The sequence below is a fragment of the Ilyonectria robusta genome, assembly GCF_021365365.1.
Source record: "Ilyonectria robusta strain PMI_751 chromosome Unknown BGZ61scaffold_50, whole genome shotgun sequence".
NCBI classification, from domain to species: Eukaryota; Fungi; Ascomycota; class Sordariomycetes; order Hypocreales; family Nectriaceae; genus Ilyonectria; species Ilyonectria robusta.
The window spans coordinates 141,192-168,182 of record NW_025764484.1 but is presented as its reverse complement, the minus strand read 5'-3'; the positions used below and the strand labels follow the sequence as shown (position 1 = coordinate 168,182).

Genomic DNA, 26,991 nt, shown 5'->3' with positions numbered 1-26,991 from the left:
TGAAAGCCTCCTCTTTGCCACCTCTCGCCCTCGTCTCGCGGAACGGCCGGGGCGGGCATTTACACGACACGCTAAAAGGATATAGCTTTGATTGGTGGCGGACCCAGGAGAAAGGGTTTGGGCACACAGAAGGCCGAGCATCCAGGAATCGGATGATACAGTGGGGTGCAAAGAGTTTGAAGACCCCTTCGCGTACCGACCCACCTGACAGGGGCTTTGTTATGAAGCTGCTTTAAGATTATCTAGTATTTGGTATACCAACCTTCAGCTGCAATTACTGCGGCTACTCGATGAGGCATTGTATCGCTAAGATTCTGCAGTATATGTGGTTGAATATTATCCCAAGCTTCTATTGCAGCCTCTACCAGTCTGTATTGCGTAGCGACTGTATCGTCTGCGTAATTCAATTCAGGATGTAATCGATATATCTCAGCTTTCATTAAGGCCCACAGATTTTCAATTGGATTTAAGTCCGGAGAATAAGGCGGCCAGATCATAACCTGGATTCCTAGCTCTTCCAGCAGCGCCTTGATAATCCGAGCCGTATGTACAGAGGCATTGTCATGCATAAAGATATCGCCCGACTCAAGGAACCAGGGCAGGATAAAGGAATAGAGATCGTAGATGCCCTGGGCATTGACGTTTCCTATAAGAGGGATCAACGGCGTACGGGCCCGTTGACCAAAGGCAGCCCAAAACATCTGCCGGACCGCTCCTTGCTGCGGAGTATGAGTAACGTCGCCTTGCTCGATCTGCTCGCAAGGGCGAAGGAATGTATAGATAGGCCGAATGCCCTGACCTCGGCGGACCATACACTCATCGCTCCATTTCACACAGCTCCAATCTGTATGCTCATAGCGGTGTGCCCATTGAAGCCGCTTTCGAGCATCGTCTTCCGTCAGGGCAGGGCGTTTTTTTTGGAGCCATTTCCGCTTATCCATTTCGCGAAGGAGATATCGTATAGAGCGTATCTTAACGGCATTGTCGACTGAGTCAAGCAGGTCTCGCATCGGGATATGAGGAGTCGTTGTTATCGTATCGTATATTTGATCGCGTTGCTCGTCGGTCAGCTTTCGAGGCCCGCCGGAGCGCGGAAGAGAGATATTTTCGGTGCCCCGTTGGGCTTCGCGCCGGCAGGTTGTTTTTATCGTGCCGAGAGGGATCTCAGGAAATGCCTTATGGACTTGACGATAGGAATAGCCCTGCCGCTTCAGCTCGCAGATACGAGACCGTAGTGACGGCGATAGCTCTTTGCCTCGAGGCATCGTGATGTAAAGAAAGAAGTGATTGAAAGAGGGAAGATTCAGCTGTAAAAGCGGCATTGATGAAGCCGGCCTAACTAGGCTAGTCAGAGGGTCGGTACGCGAAGGGGTCTTCAAACTCTTTGCACCCCACTGTAGACTAAGGGATTTCCCGGTGATCTGCCGGATCTGGTGATTCGCCGGACTTACACCTACTTGCATTCCAGACATCAATCTATAATAGCTCCACAGCCGCAGTCCCAAATCTTCCAAAATTAAACACATAATGAAAATGCAACTATAAGATATGTCTCAGTCTATTTCGCAGTCATCAAGCCATCGTGGTCGCTTGCTATTCCGCTGCGGCCGCCCGGTACCCCGAAATGCGACTACCATCTCCCGATCACTCTCAACAGCTAGACAGGGTCTTTTCGGACGAGCGGTACGGATTGGAGTGGTCGCTGCCTTCCCTTTTCGGTTGTCTTTTGGTAGATCTAGGGCCTGTGATGCTACCGGCGGCTCTGGTATGAGTGGAAGAGCGACGATTATCTCGTCTCGAACGTCCGGACTCTTCTCGCGGCCTTCAGAAGCCACCCGTCGTTCATGTTGCATTTCATGTGCCATTTCCAGATTGCGACGCTTAAGTTCTTGTCGAATCTGTCGATTGGTCTCCTTCTCTTGCTGCCTGGCCTCCCTTACCTGCCGTTTTCTCTCTATTTCCGCCTCTCGTTGCCTCCTCTTCTCCAGAGCGAGAGCTTTTTGCTCCGCCGCCTTCTGCTGTCGCTGAGCCTTTTGCGATTCCTTCTGCAGAACCTCCTCTTTCTTTTGGGCGTCCATCGCCGCTTTCTTTAGGCGGGCTTGAGCGACTTTTGCTGGGCTAAACACCTGAGCTGAATTTGGATCTGTACGATCAAAGAGCAGATCTTTCAGAGCTTTACCGCGCTGTCTGCGCTTCTTTTCTTGGCTAATTGTCTCGCGGAGTCCTTGATTCTCATATCGAAGCAGTTCAACCTCAGATTGCAGGCTTTCGAGGGTGTTCTTCAGCTTTCGGCTGTTGCGGTCAGCATCGATAGAGGATTTGTCGACTACTTTGTCAATAAGTCGGCGTAAATCTCGGGCCGTAGGTTGCTGAAGGGCTAGTGATTCTGCCGAGTCGCTACCCGTATTCGAATCATCATCTTTTTTCTCAGTGATCTGCGATAGGACCACTTCTGGGTCAAAAGGCAGGAGACCAGTCCGTTTCCACCCACTCGCAATGTTCTCGGAAGAGAAGGAAGTCTCAAATGCGTTCCAAAATAAAGTCCAGAACTCACGTTTCGATAGGCCAATAAGGCCTTGTGTTTTTGCTGTCCACTGGATAAGCTGATTTGAGTATGCGGTCGAAAGGGGGCTGAATAGCGACACGTCCAAGGGTTGCAGCCGATGCGTGGAATGGGGGGGAAACACCGCAACGATAATCCGGTGCTGGTCACACCACTCCAGAAAGTCCATATTAACATGGCTAGAGTGGCCGTCGGTAATGAGAAGGCGATAATCACGACCGTTTCGAGCTTTTGCCTTAGTAAAGCGATCGAAAACACCGACGAGCCACTCTTTTCCAAGCTCGTGATTTGTCCACCCCGTTTCTGAGGTGGTAAAGAAGGCTGATTGATGTTCTGGGTCAAATTCATTGAGCCAAGAGTCCTGGACTTGTCCTGGTTTGCCTTGATAGATGAGGAATGGGGGCAGCGATGTCATGTCCTGGCTGATGCACGCCAGGAACGTAATCCAAGATCGATTACCATCTTGCGACGCACCGAGCAATTTGCCTTGCTTTTTGACGTTAATGGAAAATACTCTCTTCGTTCGATTGATCACACCCAAGAGAAATCCTTTCTCATCCGCGTTATACGTGTTGCAGGGTAGGATGTTGTATTTCTCGATTTTTGTGCGGATCTTCCACTGTCAGTTGTGAAAGGGAAGCTTCGTGCATTGGCTTACAAGCTCAAAATAAGCCCTATACCTAGAGGCATTATCGGCTCTCTTTCGCGCGATGTCCAACCCGTCGAACCATGTACAACCTAACTCATCACGATTGCGTCGAACGAAGCTGTACGGCCAGTCCTTTCCGACCTCGATTTTGGCGATATCCTGGGCGAAGTTCTTTATCATAGGTAAGGTAGGGGGAATGCCACGCGATGAAAGCTTATGAATATAAGCGATAAGATCCCGTTCTTGTTGTTTTGACAGACGTGACTTATACAAACTGTCGGCATCTCGTCTTGACCGCTGTTTGCCTTGATGTCGGCGTCGCAAGGTCGTCTCGTCGCAATTGAAACGCCGTGCAGTCTCAGCATAATTAACTGATTCCGACGATTTCAGGAAATCAAGGGCCTCATCAATCGGCGCCATGGTTGTTGAGTAATTGTCGATTGATGTTGAGTGTGCGAAGTGGCGGTGATCCGGCGGATCACCAGATCCGGCAGATCACCGGGAAATCCCTTACCTCCGCCGCCATCATCCTGGCTATCGATGCGTCGCCATCGACGAAGAGCGGCTGAATCAATTGCCCCAAGATGGTAATGTCCTGGATGCTATCCCCCAGAGTCAGGTGGAGGCTGCCGATGTTGGACCCGACTCACCCGAGGAAGATCAGGAGGCAGAGCCTGACCTGGAGGACGAGGCTGCGGTGCCGGACCTGTTGGCCAAGGACACGGAGCTCGATGCTCTGCGGTCTATTCTCTCCGGAGAATCAGGCGCTGATTCAGGGCTTTCCACAAGCTTCCAGGCGCAGGCACAACACGAGCTGCAGCTCCCGAATATACGACACACACCCATTAATGAGTTCAATCGCTCTCATGCCCTACTCTCCTTGGCATTTCCCTGCCTCTTTCCTGACGGTAGAGCCGACTTTGTTGAACCCCGATTGCGCTCCATTGATTACAAGATTACGTCGAGCACGCGATGCGCTGGCACGACGGGCGTTTTGCACGCCACCCGACCTTCCGCTTCGTCGCCTTCAACACGCTAATGCGGTCACAAGCACGTTCACGGTCCAGATTCTTCGTGAAGCAACATGATGGAAGACAGCAGCCGCTGACGCGAGAGCAACTTATTCAGGCGCTCGAACACAGCGAGGACCCCGAGGCGCAGGCGCTGATCAACTCGATCACAAGGCATGCGGTGTCTATTCGCGGTACGCGTCCATTCTGGAACAAAAAGAGGCAGGACCTCGAGGCCTACGCCTATAACCTTGGTTGTCCTGGTGCATTCATCACGTTTAGCCCGGCAGATTTACACTGGCGGAGTCTCTACCAGCACATGCCCCAGTATGACGACTGGCTAGCCGCCACCGAGCCGGAGAGGATGGCTCTATCGCGCCGCCTATTGCGGCAGAACCCTCACATTGCTGCTTTCCATTTCTACCGCCGATACTGCCTCTTTCGGGATATCGTGCTAAGCAAGAAGTTCAGCATCACGGATTACTGGGATCGTTATGAATGGCAAGGGCGTGGGAGTCCACACAACCACGGCCTGTACTGGATGGAAAATTGCCCCGGAGCCGACATGGAGGACGAAGCCGCTCGTGATGTTTTTGCACGCACGTGGGGATTCCACGTCACTGCCATTAACCCCGAGCCGAGTAGGACTATGCCTCAGGGTGAGGGTAATCCCCTGAGCGTGGATCCCCTGAGCATAGAGATGACATTCCTGCGGCTCTCACAAATCGTCAACCGTTGCCAGCGCCACAAGTGCAACACCACGTACTGCTTGCGTGTGAGGAAAAGAACCGGCGATCTGGCAAGGGATATGGAAGGCGCCGCAGCAGATATCGAGGCGGCCAACGTTGCCAATCCAGAGAGGGAGTGTCGTTTTGACTTCCCTCGTGCCTTGCGGGAGCTGGCCGCAGTGATCAGGAAGGAAGGCCGGTCGTACTACATCTTTGAGGCGGCCCGGAATGACAGCCTCATGAACAACTTCAACCCTGCGATTATCCTAGGCTGGCTAGCCAATATCGACATATCTCCTTGCACCAGCTTACAGGCGGTCATTACCTACGCTGCGAAGTATTGCAGTAAAGCTGAGAAGAAGACCGAGTCTTTCTCCCGGCTTGCAGACCAGGTCTTGCCTCATACATCGCACGTTCAGCCCCTGTTGTCCTTCTCCTCTCGCCTCATGAACAAGCTGATCGCCGAGAGAGATTACTCGGCGCAGGAGATTTCCCATCTGCTGCTTAACATTCCGCTGCAAGAAGGCACCCGTATGGTTGTCACCGTGGACTGCCGTCCGTTGGAGCGACAGGCGCGTTCGTATCGTGTGGATGGAGATGTCAACGAGGCCATCGGCAGCTACAGGAAATATCTAGAGAGAAAGGACCAGCATGAGGATGTAACGTATCTCGAATACCTGCAGTCGTACAATCTCAACACGTGGAGGAGACTCGCTGCTCACGCGAAAAAGAGGGTCCTGTCTTACTTCCCTCGATACAAATCCATGGAAGCCTCTTCCCAGTTTAACGACTTCTGTCGTGTTAAATTGATGATGGTTCATCCACATCGCTTTCCAGAAGAGTTGCTCGTTGTGGGTGGCCAGCGGTTCGATTCTTTCACAGCCGGGTACATGCGCTGTAGACAGCTCCACGATACCCATGCGGACGATCATTATGGAGAGCCGGATACGGATGAATTGACGGCAGAGGACGATGAGTTTGAGCTTGAGGCCCATGAGGAGCCCATCGCGGAGGAGGATTGGCATGAACTCGCCCGCATGCTACCTGACCGCCCGCTGGAGGAAGAGGACATCGACATCCTCGGCCGCCGAGATGTTGACATTAATTACGATTGGACCCCTCATGTTGGGCGGTATACCGATGATGGCATTCTCAACGGCGACTACTGGAAGCAACGCAAAGCGGAAAACACCCTTGACCTTGACGTGGATGATCAGCCATTGGAGGCTCGCGATTCCCTAAATCCAGAGCAGCGCCTGGTGTACGGCACGGTGATGGGCCACTTCCTGACCCGGGATCCCTCCCAGTTGTTACTCCATGTGGATGGCGGAGGCGGCACTGGCAAGTCATACCTGATTAACCTGCTCTCCGCGCACCTACAAGCCGCGACGGGCGGGAGAGGGACACCCGTCTGGCGTGCCGCGCCCACGGGCGTCGCGGGAAATCAGATTTCGGGCACTACCTTGCATTCCCTGTTGCACCTGCCAATTAATAAGGACTTCAAGCCTCTCTCAGCCATTGATAAGGCCCAGCTCCAGAAGAAGCTTAAGGATATCAAGTATCTGATCATTGACGAGAAGAGCATGCTGGGACTGCGTCAGCTATCTTGGATCGATGACCGTCTCCGAGAGGCGTTCCCGAATAAGAACGAAGAGTTCTTTGGCGGCCTGAACATCCTGTTGGTTGGTGACTTCTTTCAGCTTCCCCCTGTGCTGCAGAAGCCGCTTTATTACGATAAAGAGGTTCAGGGAGTAGAGATCAAGGGCAGAAACGCATATAGGCGATTCGATAAATCGGTCTTCTTGAAAGTTGTCCAGCGGCAGCGTGGCGACGATCAGGAGGCATTCCGCCTAGCTCTCGGGGAATTGCGGCTGCTTCAACTATCTGTGGAATCCTGGAAGCTCCTTTCCAGCCGCGTACAGGCAAAACTAGACGATCAAGAGGTCGCAAGGTTTGTCAACGCCTTACGAGTATACGCTACTAAAGATAGGGTGAACGAATATAACCACTATCACCTCGACCGCCTCAGCCGGCCAGTCATCCAGGTCATGGCTAAGAACGTCGGCCCCGGCGCGGCTGCTGCGCCTGATGACAAGGCGGGCAACCTTGCGAAGCAGATCCCAATATGCATTGGCTCCCGTCTGATGCTGACGTCCAACCTTTGGCAGCCAGTTGGCCTCTGCAACGGCGCTCGCGGCACAGTTTACGATATCGGCTGGGCACCTGGGGCCGACCCCATCCAAGACCCTCCCTGTGTTATCATGATGGAGTTTGACAAATACAGCGGACCGGTATTCCTGACCACCGCTGATGGCAGGAAGATTGTGCCGATTCTCCCAGTGGAGAGGGACTTCCTCATCGGAGCCACTCTCTGCGCTCGCACCCAGTTTCCCCTGATCGTATGCTACGCTATTACCGTGCACAAGTCACAAAGCATCACCGAAGACATGATAGTTACAGATCTGTCCTGCCGGGACTTTCAGACTGGTTTAAGCTACGTGGCTGTCTCTCGCGTGAAAACGCTCGAGGGTCTGATGTTGGATGCACCATTTGATCGTAATCACCTGGTCTACGGGTCTCCCCCGGATGGCATGAAGATGAAGATGAGGGATCAGGAAACGACAGGTGCTCACACGGAATCCGTACATGTCACATAATACCAAGAATGGCCATGCCAATGGATCAGTACGTAGATAATGCAGTAGTAGTAATAGCTTCCCGGCCCGCGGACACACAGCCTTCGGCTGAGGCTACCCCATGCACCCCATCGCCGCTCCAATGTGCATGGGGTGACGTAGTATTTTATTGTCGCCCATCTGCTAGCCAAACGAGGCGGTGAAACTATTGAAACTTGGGCAAATATGCAAAGCTCTTATCAAAAGGATTGGTCTCTGTAAAAAAAAAAAAAAAAAAAAAAAAGGGCTCAGAGGCCATTCATTGCATTTGCATAAATATCTGTTGCGTGGCTGTCGATCACTTTCATCAAGTCTTGGCGGAATATCCGCCCTGATCAAGACCTCGCGGTTCTCGTCCTCACTTCCTCTTCGCCAGCAAAATGTACGTGCCCCAGACTGATTCAACCTCGATATCTCTCCAGCGATCACCCTGTGCCTTCCACTCGGGTTCCGCCTCCAGGATCTGGTCAAACAAGATGTCCACAATATCTCCCTCACCACCTTCGGCACGGCTCTTCTTGTCCGGGTGCGCATCCATCCAGCCCCGGTACGCAGTGAAGGCCCGCACATAAGCCTCAAACTGTCCGAGATTGATCTTGCTCCTCATCCAGGCCGTCTCTGGGTCTGCAACCTCAGTCGTGTCTTTGTCAACGTTGTAGGTGATTCGCTTGATCTTGTCCCACTTCGACTCAGGGGGCTTGACGTCCGCCAACAGGCCCCGGAGGATGTCTCGCGCGGGACGCTCCCAATACTGGTTCAACCCTTCCAGCCCGGGCGACACATCTCCTTCGCCGTAGCAGAACCTCTCAAATATCTTGTTGGCTTGCGGGTGTCCAATGATGATGTTGTCCTTGTACCCCCAAAAGGCCAGTGAGCCGCCTGACTTGACTACCCTGGACAACTCTGGCCAGACTCTGGGGTAGTCGAACCAATGCGCTGACTCGCCGGCTACAGCCATGTCTACCGAGTGCGCGGGTAGAAAGGACAAGTCCTCGGCGCTGCCCTGGCGGAACGAGATCTTGGAGAACTGGGCAGTGGCTTGCATTCCTTGCTGCATCATACCAGCACTCGGGTCAATGGCGATGGCTCTGGCAAAGCGGGGGCTCAGCTCCCTAGCAACAATTCCATGGCCAGAACCCAAGTCCAGCAGCGTACCATGAGGATCCTCACGATGATAATACCCCAGAATTGTCTTGAACAGACTTGCAGGATACGTGGGCCTGGCTGCGGCGTACCCTGCAGCAGAGAAAGTTGCCCTCCTGCCGTGGCGTCAGTTCAGTTGCGCATTCTCCTAGGAGAAGATGCATTGATTTGACCATGATGACTTACCCATAAATGGACATTGTCACGGTCACGATGGCTGTTGATCAAAGGTTACTGTACTCGGGAGAGTCGCTCAAGAAACAAGAAAAGATGCACCAGCAGGATCGACTGATTTATACTTCGCAGCCGCGGCTTCGGCCTTACACATGACACAAGCACCCAAGATTGATGGAGTGATCGATCGGTGTATGCCGCTGCCCCGCAGCGCGGCGTGGGTGACAACGGAACCTACACCATCCCTTGAATTCCTGCACCCTTGATTGACAATCCTGAACGGCCGAAGACACAACCTATCCTGCTAGCCAAGTGCTCAGCCGACTTTATGATATGATGACCACCGAAGCCACTGTTCGCAAGTTCTTTGCGTCCTCCGCCTTCGCGGTGGTGGGTGCTAGCTCAAACCCCGCCAAGTTCAGCCACCGAGGTCCGATCCATGTCAATAACCTACTCATCAAGGCCGTGTTGGGCTGACAGTGTTTTGAATAGTCTTTGCCTGGTATCTCTATCATGACTTGCCAGTCACTCCCATCAATCCGGGTCGGCAACTATTTCTGCTCTGGAAAAGGACCATCCCACCGTCCCCAGCGTCGCGGCGCTTCCTAACCCCAAACAGACGTCCATCTCAGTCATCACTCCCCCTCGGCAACCCTCAAGGTGCTCCAGGAGGCAAAGGAGCTGGGGATCCCGTCCGCGTGGCTGCAGCCTGGTAGCTTTGACGATGACGTCCTCAAGTTTGCCAATGAGCAAGGCGGATTCGATGCAGTCGTGGCTGGCGATGGCGGCCGGGGTCACGAAGGGTGTTGCATTTTAGTGGATGGTGAGCGAGGACTGAAAGCAGCTGGGAAGCTGTAAGAGCTCGATTGGAGGGCAGAGAATCATGACCAAAGAACACGTAGTTTGATGGTCATATCATATTTCACGAGCAACCTAAGTTTGGCACGCTCCCGCCCTCTCAGCTTGCGAGTTACCCGGTGGGCCGAGAAGCCAGCCTGTCACACAAAGCCAATCAAAACCTTCCTTTGTCATCTTACTTTCTTGGCATGCAGATGTTAAGAAAGTAGCCCTAATTACACCAATCTTCTTAACAAATGCACCACAACAACCGCCACCTCCTGCCCGCCTATTGTCCCGGACCCTTTTGACCTGGGAATCCATACTCCTGCCAATCTCAATCGAGGAGCCCGCACTGCCCTCTTGCAAAACAGCCCCACGGGAGGACGGCTCAAACGCCGTCCTCGCCTCTCAATGCAATCTCTACTGCTGCGGCTACGGAAGGAGCCCAGATCGCCCATCCTGACCCCTCCCCTGACCCTACCTCGACTGCTGTACAGCAACCAGTCTCCATTTTTGAAGCAGCCACGAAGCTCGCACGCGACCGTGTGGAGGAGTACAATGCCAAGTTGAAGGTGTTTCAGGCCTTCTGCGCTAAATTTGAAGAAGCAGCGAAACAATTCACCACTGGGCCCGAACGGGAATTCGCCCAAAAGTTTGCCGATAGCTTCCTGGACTCCTGGAATCAGGCGCTTACTGACGCCAAATCTGCTCCGGCGCCTACCTACAGCATCGTCGCGGCCTCGCCTCCGGCTGCAAACAACGCCCTTGCCCACCAACCCCGATACCATCAACAACAACGTCAACAACAACAGCCCCCTCATCGCCAGGGACAACCGACTGCAGGCGCCCCACCCCGAGAGGATCTCCGCGTCTTCATCCGGCTGGACGCCGAATCTCCGGCCAGGACCCATAAGGACTATGCAATCCGGACCCTATATCCCGGAAACTCGGAGTGGATCCACGCAAGATCCCGCGAGTTCTCCAAGTCAGGTCCGGATGGGCCGTCCTTACCGCCGACATAACCACCCGCGACCTCCTCGCGCAGAGACAGACTGAATGGGCAACCGACTTAGGGGCCGCCGCCATAGAGACTAGACAGGAATGGTTTACCTACCTAGTCTCAGATTGCCCCTGCAAGCTGACCGACCTCTATGGCAACGAAGCGGATAGCGACGCAGCCGTGGACGAAGAAATTGAAATCCAGACAGGGCAGAAACCCGTCAACATACGGCCCGCGCGGCACCAACCTGACAACCCCTTAACGAAGACCTTACTTGTATCCTTCCTGGAGCCAGTCAAGAAATACTGGCGCCTCTTCAGCAGCCGACCAGCAAGGCTCATCAAGAAAACCGACCGGCCAAGGCAGTGCAATGTATGCTTGGACTACCACCCATCACGTACCTGCCATCGACTCCCCCTGTGCAAACGCTGCGGCAAGGCCGCCGGCCACGACTCCGGGGACTGTACCGCCCCCAAGCAATGCGCCAACTGCCTCGGCCCGCACAGCGCCAACTTCGCCGAATGCCCAGCTCGCCCGAAGAAGGTACACGGCATTTTCCGCCGGCTGACCAAAGAACAAAGGGACCATATCCGAGTTGTGGGCGCTGAAACATATCGCCAGCGCAACGTAGAAGCGTGTTGAAATGAGAAGATGCTAGTTGCTCAATTCATCCTAAAAGTGTAGTAGGGGAACCACCGTTTATGTACAGGCACGATCTCTTGTAGAATGTTCCTCCTTCTTCCACACCTTGCCACCGCCTTGGTCGCCTCACACTTGTGATCTCCAACAAAGCGCAACGGCACGCACCTGACCTACAGCAAAACGGCCCACAGCAGGATAGCACCGGGTCGCTAGAAAGATCGAGCCCTCAGGCTCCCAGTCCGGCCGCGTCAAGAGCGCCGTCTTGCATAATGGTGGCCACTACCCCCGAGGCAGAGGAGGAACCCGAGCACCCAAGACCCGGGTCCCCAAGGAAGCGCCGCATCGTCCTGATCACGCGTCCCCACGATCACGGGCACGAGTAGGCGCCCGCGAGCACGAAGATGTGAGAAAAAGACCCTCAGGGTCTTTCAAGCCAACGTCGGCAAGGTTCCCCCGGTCCACGACTGTGCCCTTGCATTGGCAGACTCTGAACGATACGACATCGTGCTCCTCCAAGAACCATGGACGACAACGGCAAACTCCCGCTGCCTCACGAAGACCTATCCTGCATACGACACCTACTCTCCAGTCGAAGCCTGGAACAGCAATTCCACTCGACCTAGAGTCATGACATACGTCCGCCGAGACTCTAAGCTCTCGGCAGATCAGAATCGACCATACCAAAGCCGCGATATCCTGTGGCTTACGGTCAACGATACAATAATAGTCAACTTCTATCGCCAGAACGACGAAAGAGATGCGCTGGATACTTTGCTGCAATGGCCGATCCGTGATCGCTGCCTCGTGGCAGGCGACTTCAACGCTAGACATCATACATGGCAGACAGGCCCAACTACGAACCGCGGCCACGAGATTGCCTCCTGGGCATTGGAAAATGGCCTCGGCCTGCTGAACACTCCAGACATCCCCACAAACCCGCATGGAAACACCATCGACCTCGCCTTTTCGAATGTACCTCTCGCTGAAGCTAATGTCGAGGACCACCTTGCCCATCCAGACTTGCCTATCCTGATATCATATCCGATATGATAAATTATCCTGATATCAGGATAACACACTATCCTGATATGATATCGGCTTAGCAGGATAGCAGAGATGATATCACGCTAGCAGCTCTAGCAGCGATGATATCACGCTAGCAGCTTTAGCCAGGGCTCCTAATAGTGCAGACCATTTACACTATTAGTGCAGACTACAATCCAAGATCAATAATCAATCCACGACGGGCGTTCGTGGATTGACGACTAGGATGATGCGCCCCTTGAAACGAGCCTTGTTGATCCGGATCGCACCAGTGAATTGATCAGAAATATCCAAAACAAAGTGGTTGGCACAGCAACAATCATGGGTACCCTGGTTTTGTAACACCATGCCAACAACCTAGCGTACTTAGCGTCCACACCGGGCGTCCGTATTCCCTGCCCTGATCTGCAGTCTGCACTAATAGTCTAAATGGTCTGCACTATTAGGAGCCCTGGCTTTAGCAGAGATGATAACAACAGATACATCTAAGCTTAAAGGTAAATATTTCGTTCAGTTCTAATCTAAATCATCATCCGAATCAACCCGAATACTACCGTTTATTTCACCGTCCACAACAAGCTCTCTACCACCACGTGATGATGGTATAATGAGTCCTTCACGCAGCCAGTTGCCGATGCATTCAACCTTCTCCAGATTAACACATGACATCCTTTCGCGATCCCATGATAAAGTACGTCTTCCTCCACTAAATGCAGACTCGGAGTCGGCAGAACCAGGGGGGACAGATAGTATATCGATGGCCATGCGACTGAGACGCGGATATGTCCGAACCTGATCCCTCTGACACCACCAGACCAGAGGAGAGCCTTCAATCTTTATCGGCTGGGCGTGGATAAAGTTTTCGAAGTCATCTACGTCCCCGGTTATTTCCTCAGCGACCATCATCTCGTTCAGAAGCCGATCAAGCTCGTTTGGCTGTCCTTGCTGCGGCCCAGATGCTTCGCTCAGCGCCTGGGCAGGTCCGAGGGCGGGCGCCATCTTGTATTCTTCCTCCCAGATTGTACGTGCGTCCCTAATGGCAGTCTCCGCCCATTCCTCCTTCCAGTGCATCTTAAGGTATCGCGCTCGCTTCGACGGATCGAGGAGGAGGGCAGTTGCATAGATAGGTGACTCCCCAGATAAAGCGTAGTACTTATCAAGTACGAACCAGCCCATATCAATGGAGTGCAGCATGAGAGGATCATGTGTCTCTTCTGCTTCATAGAGTTCCTAAAGAGATTATCAGTAACTAGTTGGCTTAGTTAGGCGAAAGATGAGATGATACCTTCTTCTGCTCATAGTGGCGAAGTAGTATATCCATGATCATGAGGTTTTGCGAGAGCGTCGCCGTCACGCCTTGAGCCCACAAAGTCGTAGATGTGAAAGGTTGGAGAAAGGCGTGCGTTTTCTCTAGGTAATCCCAATCAGAAGAGGTGAGAATATTATCACCTAGAGCTTTGTCATAGTCGAGCAGGAACTGCTTTACTTGCTGCTTTTTCCTTACCAGATTGTCGATCATCCTGTACCATGAATTCCAGCGCGTATCATTATCAATACCGAGCCGTAATTTGATGCGATCATCCCATGCATCACTGTGGATAGCTGAGTTACGTAGCCACAGCCCGATCCGGTGTAGTTTGCGCAGCGCTGGCATTATAATCCAGCCCTTCCTCCTGGCGTTATTGTCTGATCTATTATCTGATCTCGAAGGATTTCCCGTCTGAACGGAAGCCTTTTTGAATGCGACGCCGCCAGGATGTCTCGTCTGAGCTCCCATCTGATCTAGCTGGTTTGGTGTATCACCACCAGACGCGTCGTTCAGGACGAAGTTGAACCGTTCGTAGAGCTCATCCTCAGTGATATCGCTAGCAGCATCAAGGGCGGCTTGAAGTGCTTCACGTGAAGATGCGAAAAGAAAGGCTTGAAGGGATAGGTTGATAACATGAAGGATACAGCGGATACGGTGCCGTTTCGGATCCCAGTTGATCTACTATAGATAAGACGACTAGATGGAGAACAAAGCATGAGTATAACGTACATTATGGTCTTGCTTAAGCCTGGTTGATAAATGCTGCAAACATGTGTCGTTTGATGTCGCATTATCACCTGTATGACAGCCGAGTTGGTTCGTGATATCGTAAAGGTCGAGTGTCGAGAAGATAAGTCGAGACTGAGGTTCACCAGAATGACTATGTCGAATCTCTAGTAGACGCAGAAGTGCTCTCCTATGTTCGTAATCTTCGTCAACCCATCGTGCGCACACTGCTAGCACACCATGGCGATGTGGCGATGTCCAGAGATCAGATGAGATGTGGATCTTCGACACGGCGCTCTGTAGCTTAGCCTTCAACTGCGACTGATATAGGCCAAAGTTTGCGGTAATATGACGCATTGCTTCATGTCTTGATGTCATTAGAAGGTCCTCAATTGCGGGATTACAGGCTAGCATGATATCCTGTATCTCATCCCATGTAACTGCTGAAAAGGGTAATCGACGACGCGTGAGAAGGCCAACCATGCTCTCAGTATATCGCTGAGGATTGAACACTTTGCGGAGGGCCGATTCTGATGGGGTTGCTGTATAATAATTGTCGAGCCTAGCTTGCTTTGCTGGAGGACCCATGTCTGATGATCGTTCGAGTATTGTACTATCCGAAGAGTTAACGGTATCGCAGGCCAAAACGGGGCATGACTGTCATCCGCAGGGGGTCTGTCATCCGGCCCCACATCGCTGCACCAAAAAAACCAAGCAAACAGAAGGTCTGGACCTTCGTTTCCGGCTTTGGATGACAGGGATGACCATAGTGAATCGACTTTTCGACGCGTTTTTGAAGGCCCGACCCCGGTGGTGCCTTTCAGGTAGCGATTTTTTTCGAGTGTTCTGCGTGTAACCAACACCAACACCAACACCAACCACGTCATACAACACTGAGCAAAAATATCACCATTTTCGTTGACCAACCCATTTAAAATGGCCCAACGCGAAGATTTTGAGCTTCTCAAGGCAGTTGAGAACGCGACCAACTATTATTTAATTGATGAAGACAAGACGCAGCCACAGAATACGCGTCGCACGTATACGCGTCCCCAGAAGGAGTGGAAGGTATGGAGGCAACTTACATACACCACCACATATACAGCTGCTTATTTATTATAATTTAACTGCAAGACGAATCATATTGCTAACTTATATCCAGGAATGGTGTGCAGAGAAAGCATTCCCGTCTATCCCTCCAGACTGGCCTAAGCCGTACAACCAGGGAGGCATTCTGCCAGCTGACCTCGTGGATGAGGGCTAATTGGTATGGTTTCTCGACGAGAAAGTCGTCAGCAGGGCACCTAAGACTGGATCTCGAGCGAAAAATGAAAGAAAACGCTGGGCCGAAGGTGTGGCTGAACGCAAGGCCAAGATGGCCAAGACGACCTCTGTTGACGACCCTGCTCGCCCTTCAGCTCCAGATGACAGCTGTGTCACCGTTGCCATCAAAACGGCCGTGGATAAGATCGATCTGACATCAGAAGATGAAGAGGAGCCATTCAAATCCGCACTCACGCTCAAATTCAACACCGTGAGGACCTACGGCAACGCCATTACGAGACTCTGGGCAGAGCAACGAACGAGGAGAATAAATGGCCAGATGTTAAATCCATCGCCACATCCACGTGGCTTTGCAAACAAGGCTATTTATCGCTATCTTCTGCGACAGACTCACGAGAAAGGACGTGAAGAGTGGGCAGACCGTATGGTAGGCACCATTAAAGATGCCTACTCGCCTGCCAAAATACCAGAGCATACTCGTTGTGCCTGGGGATTGAAAGAGAAGGCGTGTGGACTGCGTACTTCCGTGGATTTTCTCTTCGGCAACCACATGTTGTTACGATCAAGCAACCGGAGGCCTATTGAGTTGGCCGACTGCTTCTGTCTTGAGTGTCCTAACGAGGGCGTCCAGGTTCACAACAACCCAACCTACGCCTTTGTTGTGGTTATGAATCAAGGCAAAACTAACCAGAACGGCCGAATCGAGTATGGGGCTTGCTTGAGACATCGTGACCCTTATGCTTGTTTGGTTGGCTAACTCGCTTTCTGGCTGTTTTTTCGTTGGCAGGTTGAAAGAGAGCCATTTCCAGACTTCTCGCATCCCGAGAAATGGTATAATATTAAGATATTACGACAACAGAAAGACAGACTAACAGGTAAGTTAGATTGTCTTCTTATTTACGAGTCTTTATAGCTTTTAATTATATAGCAGAACTCTCATATCAAACAAGCCACGCGTGGACTCGTCGTCTATATAGCCATGCCGGCATTAAGACCTCTAAGGCTAGTCATGCACCTCGTGTTGCTGCTACGCAAAATGCCGATATGGCTGGCGTTCCTGAGGCACAAGTAGGTAACCTCCCTCTGACTCTGGTAACCCTATTAACTTATTATTAGATTAGACGTGCTGGCAGATGGAATATGGGAGACTCAATGATAGGCTGTTGTCTCACATTGCTACCCTACGCGTTCATGAGAGCCTCTGCCGACTTCTCGCCAGAATGGGCTGGCAGTTACTTCATTCCACGCTCCACGGTCTTGCCCTCAGCTTGGCTACGTTCTCAAATTTGGCCTCAGGCTGACTTTTGGTTCCAAGCCTTCAAAGACTCTAGTCACGAGATGGCTGAAGTCTTTGAGAATAAAGCTACAGGTGCTTTTATTGAGCTATTAGGATGGTTACGAGTAGTCTTGTTGCAAGATGCTCCTTTTCTCGCACGCGATTTTCCTAACCATCCTATATTCAAAGATCCCATCTTCAAGACCGATGAGTACAAAGACTTTGCTGCAAGCGTCTTACGTGCCTCTGAGGAGTCTCGTGAGGATAGCCAGGCCGAGTTAATCCAGAAGGCAATACCTGCAATTGCAGAGAAAGTTCGTGGAGTTGAGGCTGGAATCTATAGTCTAAAGAAGACTGTAGAGACGGAGGTTTTATCTCTTAAAGCAGAAGTCACGAGGCTGAAAGACGAGATCCAAGAACGCAACAAGGCTGAGATCACTATAGTCACAACTATCAGCCCTTTTGGCAGAACACATTGTCAGACTGTTCGATATGAACAACAAGAAGGTATTCCAACGTCCTCACAACAAAGGCATTTTTCATCCCCAGAGACCAGAGCCCCGGCAGCTACCAGAGCCCCAACGGCCATCACGACAATAACAGAGTTACCTCCACAGTGTAACGGTCTCAAGGTAGTGTATTGCAACTAGCTAGGCCACTCTACAGAGTATACCAAACTTAAGGAAAGAAGAAGAAGAGAAAGAGAGTAGAGGAGGTTCATCCATAAATATACTTGTCATGGTGGCTTAAAGGTAAAAAGTGGGCCACGAAAGGCCGAGGGTTCCCGAGGCCACCTACGGGCACAGCCCGTTACACACAGATCGGATTCCCACGTACTATCCGTACCGTCAGAGAGCTCATGAGGCTCTGGAGACATGGTCTGGCAGGCTATATGGACTCGGTTGACGCGTTAGAGAAGCAATGGGGCTCACAGTGGCGGCTACGTAATGAGAGGCAACTCTTTTCTACTCGCAAACGGATCGTCACTGAGGTGGTATCTCGGTCACAGGCAAACGGCTGGTCAGAAGATGAGTCGGCGAGACAGCTGGACGAGGAGAGAGGGCAACGCTCATTGGATTGGCTTTTTAAGCAACTTAAAGAGCGTACAGGCCAAAATAAATAGCTCCTGGATCAGACCACCCGAGCCTCTATGGCCTACGTTACCCCTGAGCAATTTAAGTCAGATTTAGCCATCTAATCGTGACCAAACTGATGCCATCTTGTTCGCCTCGTTCTGACGAGTAAAATGATAGTATCATTGTGTTCGTAATGTAAAGAATTAATCCCACGATGAGTCTGTATTGATGGCGTTCCCGGAGGCTGTTATAGTAACTCGAAGAATTGGAAATAGTCGACTGTTTTAGTGGAGTTTTAGTGGCGATGTGGCGGCAGTGCGCTGAACGAGACGCTGGAGACCGCCGTAGAATCCGACGCAATTCACGTTTCCGGACACAACTTCACAGCCAGGCAGGCTACCGATACGCGACATAGATCAGATTAATCGCCAGAAGCAGGGCTTCACGTAGTTACAATTTATATCGCGCCGCGACGGCGCAGTCGTCGAGCGCCGGCGTCGCGTTGCTGATATCACCAGGAAATCCGGGATATTACGGGCTGGGCCGTCATCTGCGGGGTCATCCGCCGATCACGCACTCAAAAGCCCCTGCGATATCTGCCTGCTTCTGCCGAGATAGAGTCATTAGTACGGCGGGCTGGTTTTAATAGGAAGTTCTGCCCAGTGTTGCTAATAATATAAACAATACGATATGGGCAATATGGACCCCCTCGCAATATTATTGTATTGTCAAGGGGTGTATATTGTATTACCCAATATGAACATGACTCATATTGTATTTATTGCCAAGAACCCAATATATTGGCAGTGTGACAATACATCCAATATATTCCACGTGACCCCATCACTAAACCGCTTCTGCACAAATTGTTGGAAGAACTGAGGGGATTCCCCCTCAACTTCAGGATTAAAGTTAAGGTTTGAAGTCCTAAAACTTAGATCGTAGGACTTGATCGTAGGACTTTCTAGGACTCAAGTCCTAGAAGGGACCACTCGAAGATATAAGGTCTTAAAGGTCCTTCGATTGCAAGAAGAACAATAACAATAAGAACTACTTTCTCATCAAGTGCATTCAGCATTCCTGCGCAATCCAACAACACGGACCCGACCGCACCAGCCGCCGCCCGTAGGCAAAATCCACCCGACCCTCGCAAGCCATTCTCGACGGTGCCCTTTCCACCCGATCCCGACTTTGTCGACCGTCCCGATATCCTGAAATGGATGCATGGAAAATGTGCCAGACCTGCTTCTCGTATCGCGCTCGTCGGCCTTGGCGGCATAGGGTAAGTCTAGAGACAGCGCAACTATGTCGCCCCTCGACTCACGATCAAAGAAAATCGCAGCTTGCCATTCAATATGCGCATCAAGTCCAACAGCGCACGCTCAACACATGGGTCTTCTGGGTGCATGCCAGCACTCGAGGGCGATTTGAGGAGGCCTACCGGTCGATCGCGGACAGACTCGAACTGCCCCGGCGGAACGATCCCGATGTTAATGTCTTTCGGCTGGTAAGCGAGTGGCTCCGCGTCGAGGAGAACGGCCCGTGGGAGATGATCCTCGATAACGCCGATGATGTCGGCGTCTTCTTCTCAACTACACAGGAACGACTTGCCTCGTTCTTACCGCAGAACTGTAATGGATCCATCGTCGTTACATCACGAAACATGGATGTAGCAGAAAGATTGGTAGGCGGTTGGAGTAACATCCTTACGATCCCAGCGATGAAAACCGAGGAAGCATGCCAACTTCTGCAAGAAAAACTCGAGGTTGGCTACGACGCTGGAGCAGCTACCGATTTAGTCCGTACTCTTGACCATATGCCTCTTGCCATTACGCAGGCCGCCGCTTTCATCAACCGCCGGGCACCGCGAATGTCCATACCCACATACCTAAATGAGTTCCGGGGGAGCAACAAAAATAAGGCAAGCATCCTTAATAAAGATGCAGGCGACCTCCGTCGGGACGAGAGCGCCTCTAACTCGATCGTCACTGCATGGCAGATCACCTTCGAACAGATCCGTCGCGAACGGCCGTCAGCCGCTAACTTACTCTCCTTTATGAGCTTCTTTAATCCACAGGGAATTCCCGAATCCGCCCTCCAGGCCTACGCACGTAACCACAAGGAAGATGTTCTTGAGGATGACCTTGAGACCCTTCGCGGATACTTATTAGTGGCGGTAATGGCTGATAAAGAAATATTCGAAATGCATGCTTTAGTGCAATTTTGTACACAGGTGTGGCTATCGTCATTTAGCAATATACAGCAGTGGAAGCGGGAGTTTCTAAAGGTCATATCAGACCAATATCCATCAGGAGAGTATAAAAACTGGCCAGAATGCGAGAGATTGGATCCCCATATTGATAAAATTCTTAAAGAGGAGCCAAATAGTACTGAAGATGTTTTAAGGTGGGCCACGCTGCTTACCAACGCAGGATGGTATCGGTGGATGAAGGGGATATATGAGGAGGCTAGGGAGATGAATCAACATGCTCTGGAGACAAGGGAGAGGGTACTTGGCGAGAGCACCCAGATACGCTCGCGAGCATCAACAATCTTGCAGGGGTGCTGCGATACCAGGGAAAGTACGAGGAGGCGGAGCAGATGAATCGACGAGCTCTGGATGCTCGGGAGAAGGTGCTCGGCAGAGAGCATCCTTCCACGCTCACGAGCGTTTACAACCTAGCCTACCTCTTCCACAGACAGACCCACTTCTCAGAGGCAGCCAAGCTGTATCAGAGGGCCTGTAACGGTTATGTGGAAGTTCTTGGATCTGATCACCCTACTACGAGAGCCTGTGTGGCACATTACCGTTCTTTGAGGGAAGACATGGCGAATAATATGCAAAAACGGTAATCTACACTACAGTATAGCATCTATCAAGAATGAAGTACTTGTATTTTATACTTCTGGGCTGGTATGAAAGCTGGAGTGAAGTGAATCTCCGCCAAACGCGGGTCTTATCCACCTGTCGACTTCCAGCCTACTGTTGTGCCGTTGTAGATAGTAAGATCGCGGACGCCATTTTGCCGCGATTACTCTCCGGGGAAATCCGAGGACAGGCTGGTGAATGAGGCAGCCCAATAATAGAGGCTAGAAGTTGGAAGCTGGGCTGTAGTACGGTCGCCGCATCACGGAGCGTTGAATGCGCACGCACAAGGCCGGGCCGTGTTTGCGACACCAAACGCGCCCCGTGCCGACCGCGTTCCCACAGGCTCACTCCACCCTGTGCGCGTCACGTCAACACTATCCTCGACGCAGTCAGCTCACGGCAGCGGAGACGTCCACTCGAGCGCTGACACGGGATGTACATTGCATGGTACTAGTCATGCTTCTCTGCCCGGACAGTTGCTGCATCTCGCTCCTCAAGTCTGCGATGCGCCGGGTGAGCAGATGGGTCTTCGCTTGGTGGGTGATTGTGCTTCGCGCATTGTTTGTCTGGTCGGTAGCCGAGGATCCACGTGCGTCCATCTAATGATTGCTTGGCGAGCACTGGGAACTTGCAGCCTGTTTTTCGACTTGAGGTGCGGCGTCCTCGTTCAATCGAATTGCTCGGCGATAGTCTGTTCCGATCGCATGCGTACACGACTTTTACCCGGCCGTTAGGAGTCTTCGAAGACTTTCCCGTCGTGAATGCATATCCTCGAGGCTTCGCCCAAGCATTAATTGCTTTGAATAGAGACTCTCGTGATTCGTATTCGCCTTCTGGTGGGAGGACATCATCGATAAATGATCTCTGCGCCATTGTCGTTTGGTTGCTTCGCGACTCAATTCATGGTGCGTCACACACACCCGCCAATGGGGAGGCGCCGTTTTAAGATGATTAGTCAGAAAAAGCGCCCGGGCGCCCCTGTAGGAGGACATGGCAGGGGTTGCCTTGCACTTTGGCGTCAAAGTGTGTGGGCAGTTCGCATGAGTGGTTCGCCATACTGGGGCGCCCGTGGATTCTCGCGTATCCACGCTCAGGCACTGCGCCCCCCAGCGCTGTAGCGGGGAGCCCGTGGATTCTCGCGTATCCGCGCCCAGGCACTGCACCCAGCACTGCACCTTTAGAAGAAAGAAGGCATGATCACACTGCCTATAAGAATTAACGTTATAGTCCCCTCCAAGTAGAAAACTCGATTAAGTGTCGTGCCATTGGGCTTGGTTCTCACTAAAGGTCATAACGTTGCTATCTGCTTGAGCATATCGACCGGTGCCGAAGGAGGCAGACGATCGGGGGAATAGGGTCGACCGTGACGGGGCTGTGGGGGAGAACAAACATGATGTACTGCCAATACAGTGTTGGGTGCAGTGCTGGGCGTACTGCCTGAGCGTGGATACGCGAGAATCCAAGGGCGTCCGTCGTGCTGCTAGTCTATATGTATGATCTGAATGTCGTAGAAGCTTTAATGGGAAACCTGTACGGAGGGCGGGGCATCTTCGATGTGGGCTTGTCGCTCTTGACCTAATTTTGTCCACGGTTAATGACGATAGCTCGGTCTTTCCTGCCACAGCAGGTCTGGGCCATAAAAGCGCGACAAGTGCCATGCAATGTACATCCCGTGTCGTCACTTGTGTGTGCATCTCTGCTGCTGTTAGCTGGCCTCTTCAAAGACGATGTTGAAATGATGCACTGAGGGTGTGGAAAACGCGATGGTGTAGGGCGCGTTTCGCGTCACAAACGCACCCTGCTCGCGACACGTTCACACTCACTATCCCGTTCTTGAAAGTTGCAATCCCTTGCTGACCCAGTCACCATTTCGTTCACAGTGAGCCACACGGCCTTTGAATGCATCCATTCTTGAAGCAGACCTGCCCTACCCGATCGCAGGCCCACGCTGCCCGGCCTGGACTTCCTTTGCCCTCTGATGCAGCTCGCTCGTCACGCAGCAGAGCAGCTGGGCGGTGCGCAGATTAGGCGGGGCGGTGAGGTTGAGCGACAGGCAAGAAGCAAATCCGAGGGATTCGGGTTATGCAGGACGGCTTGGCGGCGTCGGCTGTCGTGGCAGTGCGCGTGCGTAGGTACCAGCAGCACCTTTCGTGACAGCCTGATGCATGCTCAATCTGCCTCGTGCCTCCTCCATCTTCCGTGTCCAAACACGAACCGGCCGCAAAACTCTTCGTGATCATCGCCCTCCACCAAACGCATTTCCTTTCGTTCATCTGTGGTATATGCCTCTGCCAACGGTTATTGTGCGCATCTACGAACCATCACCTGCCGGATGGCTTCCAGGACGGAGATGGATAGAAAACGACTCCTGCACGATGACCATGCCGAGACAAGCTCCTCTTACCCGACAAAGCGGCAGAGGACTTTGACTAACGACCTGGGCAACACTATCCACGAGCCGCAAAACAGATCGCCTTCGCACGATGATTACACCATCGCCTGGATCTGCGCGCTGCATATAGAGATGGCAGCAGCCCGTGCCATGCTCGACGAGATTCACGAAGACCTGCCTCGATATGCGAACGACAGTAACACCTACATGCTTGGCAGCATCAAGCAACATAATATCGTCATCGCATGCTTGCCAACAGCACAGTACGGGACGAATAATGCGGCGAACGTATTGACCCATTTGATCCGGACCTTTCCGTCAATTCACTTAGGTTTGATGGTGGGGATCGGAGGCGGGGTACCGAGCATGGCCGATATCCGTCTGGGCGACATCGTAGTGGGAACGAGGGTGATGCAGTGTGATCTAGGGAAGATTGTCGAGGACGGACAGATCTGGCGGACAGCAACTCCAAGGATTCTTCAACATCAGGTTGGCACACTTGTGTCCACTTTGCGTTCAACACATGAGCTGGAGCCCAGTCAAGTCCCATCCATCCTGGAGGAGAGGCTCGAGGAATACCCTGAGTACGGTCGACCGAGCTTACCAGATTACCTCTTCCATGCCTCGTATGATTATGTATCTTCAACGCCAAGCTGCGACGGTTGCGACGACTCGAAGCTAGTTCCACGAACAAGGCGGGTGTCGGGCGATCCGCTGATCCATTACGGTGCTATCGCCTCAGGGAACCAAGTCATGAGAAGCGGCACTGCCCGGGACGATATTGCTCGAGAACTGGATGTTATATGTTTCGAAATGGAGGCTGCTGGCCTGATGGATATTCTACCTTGCCTTCCAATTCGGGGCATCTGCGACTACTCGGATTCTCACAAAAGCAAAGAATGGCAGAGGTACGCAGCAGCAACTGCCGCTGCATACGCCAGAGAACTATTATCAGTACTCTCCGTAGCCGAAATACAGGCAAAAGCTACCTACATGCCCAATTCTCGTAAGTTGTTTCAGTCGTGTCGAGTTTCGGCCACTGTGGCTAATGTCAGGTATGCAGATCGAGACTCATCGAACGATCATCGGCGGCGCTTGTTGGATTCCCTCAGGTTTGATCAAATCGATGCTCGCAAATCAACGATCAACCTCCCTTACTCTAAAACCTGCAGATGGTTCCTCAACCACCCCGACTATCGAGCATGGCTTGATCCCGGGAGGTTAGAGCAGCATCGTGGCTTTTTGTGGATTAGTGGTAAGCCGGGTGCTGGCAAGTCGACTATTATGAAGTTCATATACTTGAGCATGAAGAAGAAAGACCGCGCCCAGCATGCCATCACTGCTTCCTTTTTCTTTAACGCTCGGGGCGACTACTTGGAAAAGTCCATCTTGGGCATGTATCGATCATTACTGCACCAGCTACTCGAACGGTATCCTGATCTCCAAGGAGTTTTAGATGATCCGGACCTTACTCCCCATAGTCAGGATGGCTGCCCTACTTTAAGTGTTCTCAAGGACCTTTTCCGCAATGCAGTTTCCTCTCTCGGTCAGCGCTCATTTACTTGTTTTATCGATGCTCTCGATGAGTGTGATGAACAACAAGTTGTGGACATGGTCCAATACTTTGAGGAGCTGATAGAGCAATCTGCGAAGGGCACCCTGCTCCGAATCTGTTTCTCCAGTCGACATTATCCCTACATTGTGTTACGACAGGGGATCCGGTTGACGCTGGAAGACCAGACAGGCCACGCTGAAGACTTGGAAAACTACATCGGAAGCCGCCTCCGAATCAACGACCCTGCACTTGTCGAAGAGCTGCAACCCCAGCTTCTTGAGAAGGCTGCTGGTGTTTTTCTGTGGGTTGTCCTCGTTGTCGAAATTCTCAACAAGGAATATCGACAGGGTGGACTGGCTCTGCGGAAGAGACTAGCAGAAATCCCCAGCCGCTTGAGCGAACTGTTCAAGGATATCCTGAGGCGCGATAATGAGAATATGGAACACCTCCTGCTCTGTATTCTCTGGATCCTTTACTCAAAGCGGCCTCTACGACCAGAAGAATTTTACCATGCTCTTTGGTCTGGGCTATCACTCAAGGACCTGGCCGATTCGGATATTCCAACTGTCACTGGCCCAGATGCTAGTAGCTGCATTGAGAGATATATTATCAGCTCCTCAAAAGGGCTAGCTGAGATCACAAAGTCTAAGCAGCAGCCAACAGTTCAATTCATCAATGAGTCCGTACGAGACTTCCTCATCAAAGATAAGGGTCTTCATGAACTTTGGCCGGATCTTGGATTTGACTGGGCGATTCCAAGTCATGAGAGGCTCAAGCAATGCTGCAGTGCCTACATAGATAATCACTTGGCGCGCATTTCTTTGGTAAACTCCAACAAGCAAGGGGAAATCTCAAAGCAATTCCCATTTTTAGAGTATGCCAGCTGCCATGTGCTCTCCCACGCCGACATTGCAGCAAGAGCGATTTCTCAGGATGAATTCTTAACCAAGTTTCCTACTTCTGATTGGATCACTATCATCAATCGGTTTGAAAGGTACAAGGCCCGCCAATATACTCCTGATGCAAGTCTTCACTATATTCTTGCAGATAAGGGATTCGCGGAGCTCATCCGCACAAGGCCCAAGAAACACCCGTGCATTTACTTGCCGGAGGAGAGATACAAGTATCCATTGTTTGCTGCTTTGGCCAACGGCCACAAGCATGCAGTTGCTGCTCTCTTCGATCTGTCTTCAAGCTTCTACAATGGGGTAGATATTGCAGAAGGTCTGACGTGCAGGAAAGATTTCACTGGCTATAAAGATCGAACCCCACTATCTTGGGCTGCCCAGAATGGCCGAACTAGCATTATTGAGCTGCTTCTCCAGGGCAGAATAACCGTCACGGAGGCGGATAAGGGGGGCCGATGGCCACTCTCACGGGCCTCAGAAAATGGTCATGAAGCCACGGTCAGGCTCCTTCTCGAGAAGGGAGCAGATGTCAATGCAAGCGACAACAACGGCCGGACACCACTCTACTGGGCCTCAGAAAATGGTCATGAAGCTACAGCCAGGCTCCTTCTCGAGAAGGGAGCAGATGTCAATGCAAGCGCTCAGGATGGCCGGACACCACTCTCTCGGGCCTCATGGAAGGGTCATGAAGCCACAGTCAGGCTCCTTCTCGAGAAGGGAGCAGATGTCAATGCAAGCGCTCAGGATGGCCTAACGCCACTCTACTGGGCCTCATGGAATGGTCATGAAGCTACAGCCAGGCTTCTTCTCGAGAAGGGAGCAGACGTCAATGCAAGCGATAAGGATGGCCAAATACCACTCCATTGGGCCTCATGGAGTGGTCACGAAGCCATGGTCAGGCTTCTCATCGAGAAGGGAGCAGACGTCAATGCAAGCGATAAGGATGGCCGCACACCACTCTATCGGGCCTCATGGAATGGTCACAAAGCCACGGTCAGGCTTCTCACCGAGAAGGGAGCAGACGTCAACGTGCGTGACGCAAGTGGATGGACAGCCCTTTCAATGGCTTCAAACAACGATCATGAAGCAATGGCACGGCTTCTCATTGAGCATCGCGGGGTTCAGCCA

At 52.0% G+C, this 26,991-nt stretch overlaps 9 protein-coding genes across 9 annotated transcripts; 7 read left to right on the top strand and 2 right to left on the bottom strand.

Annotated features, from left to right (window-relative positions):
* Positions 1 to 7,855: 7,855 nt before the first annotated feature.
* BGZ61DRAFT_466604 (uncharacterized protein) lies at positions 7,856 to 8,976 on the bottom strand. The gene has a single exon (XM_046247687.1). The coding sequence runs from the start codon at positions 8,683 to 8,685 to the stop codon at positions 7,984 to 7,986; it is 702 nt and encodes a 233-aa protein (XP_046094933.1). The 5' UTR covers positions 8,686 to 8,976; the 3' UTR covers positions 7,856 to 7,983.
* A 302-nt stretch (positions 8,977 to 9,278) lies between these two features.
* On the top strand, positions 9,279 to 9,800 carry BGZ61DRAFT_500254 (uncharacterized protein; the record flags this gene model as incomplete). Its single annotated transcript, XM_046251529.1, has 3 exons — positions 9,279 to 9,372; positions 9,435 to 9,485; positions 9,562 to 9,800. 3 exons carry the CDS (start codon positions 9,279 to 9,281, stop codon positions 9,798 to 9,800), a joined length of 384 nt encoding a protein of 127 aa, XP_046094932.1.
* A 37-nt stretch (positions 9,801 to 9,837) lies between these two features.
* BGZ61DRAFT_570244 (uncharacterized protein) lies at positions 9,838 to 11,148 on the bottom strand. Its single transcript, XM_046256042.1, has one exon. It carries the CDS (start codon positions 10,691 to 10,693, stop codon positions 10,016 to 10,018), a length of 678 nt encoding a protein of 225 aa, XP_046094931.1. The 5' UTR covers positions 10,694 to 11,148; the 3' UTR covers positions 9,838 to 10,015.
* A 437-nt stretch (positions 11,149 to 11,585) lies between these two features.
* BGZ61DRAFT_189868 (Endonuclease/exonuclease/phosphatase) lies at positions 11,586 to 12,949 on the top strand. Its single transcript, XM_046237789.1, has 2 exons — positions 11,586 to 12,592; positions 12,930 to 12,949. The coding sequence occupies exon 1, from the start codon at positions 12,052 to 12,054 to the stop codon at positions 12,472 to 12,474; it is 423 nt and encodes a 140-aa protein (XP_046094929.1). The 5' UTR covers positions 11,586 to 12,051; the 3' UTR covers positions 12,475 to 12,592; positions 12,930 to 12,949.
* On the top strand, positions 11,803 to 12,012 carry BGZ61DRAFT_311559 (uncharacterized protein; the record flags this gene model as incomplete). The annotated part of the gene is made up of 1 exon (XM_046238814.1): positions 11,803 to 12,012. A coding segment is annotated over one exon (210 nt), but the record flags the coding sequence as incomplete, so codon positions are not given.
* Positions 12,950 to 15,439: 2,490 nt separating the features above from the next.
* BGZ61DRAFT_540922 (uncharacterized protein) lies at positions 15,440 to 15,767 on the top strand (the record flags this gene model as incomplete). Its single annotated transcript, XM_046254972.1, has 2 exons — positions 15,440 to 15,571; positions 15,666 to 15,767. 2 exons carry the CDS (start codon positions 15,440 to 15,442, stop codon positions 15,765 to 15,767), a joined length of 234 nt encoding a protein of 77 aa, XP_046094928.1.
* Positions 15,768 to 16,606: 839 nt separating this feature from the next.
* Positions 16,607 to 18,158, top strand: BGZ61DRAFT_466593 (uncharacterized protein; the record flags this gene model as incomplete). The annotated part of the gene is given in 7 exon segments (XM_046247686.1): positions 16,607 to 16,662; positions 16,719 to 16,855; positions 16,904 to 16,990; positions 17,336 to 17,680; positions 17,884 to 17,896; positions 17,979 to 17,981; positions 17,996 to 18,158. Coding segments are annotated over 6 exon segments (635 nt in total), but the record flags the coding sequence as incomplete, so codon positions are not given.
* A 671-nt stretch (positions 18,159 to 18,829) lies between these two features.
* On the top strand, positions 18,830 to 20,992 carry BGZ61DRAFT_500252 (P-loop containing nucleoside triphosphate hydrolase protein; the record flags this gene model as incomplete). Its single annotated transcript, XM_046251528.1, has 4 exons — positions 18,830 to 18,861; positions 19,206 to 19,421; positions 19,472 to 20,648; positions 20,723 to 20,992. 4 exons carry the CDS (start codon positions 18,830 to 18,832, stop codon positions 20,990 to 20,992), a joined length of 1,695 nt encoding a protein of 564 aa, XP_046094926.1.
* Positions 20,993 to 23,358: 2,366 nt separating this feature from the next.
* Positions 23,359 to 26,922, top strand: BGZ61DRAFT_311573 (uncharacterized protein; the record flags this gene model as incomplete). The annotated part of the gene is made up of 3 exons (XM_046238815.1): positions 23,359 to 24,406; positions 24,470 to 24,512; positions 24,573 to 26,922. Coding segments are annotated over 3 exons (3,441 nt in total), but the record flags the coding sequence as incomplete, so codon positions are not given.
* Between the last annotated feature and the right edge of the window lie 69 nt (positions 26,923 to 26,991).

Excerpts from the sequence above, each read along its gene's own strand:
- BGZ61DRAFT_189868 (XM_046237789.1), top strand. The coding sequence starts at position 12,052 with ATGACATACGTCCGCCGAGACTCTAAGCTCTCGGCAGATCAGAATCGA.
- BGZ61DRAFT_570244 (XM_046256042.1), bottom strand. The coding sequence starts at position 10,693 with ATGGGTCCTGGCCGGAGATTCGGCGTCCAGCCGGATGAAGACGCGGAG.
- BGZ61DRAFT_466604 (XM_046247687.1), bottom strand. The coding sequence starts at position 8,685 with ATGATGCAGCAAGGAATGCAAGCCACTGCCCAGTTCTCCAAGATCTCG.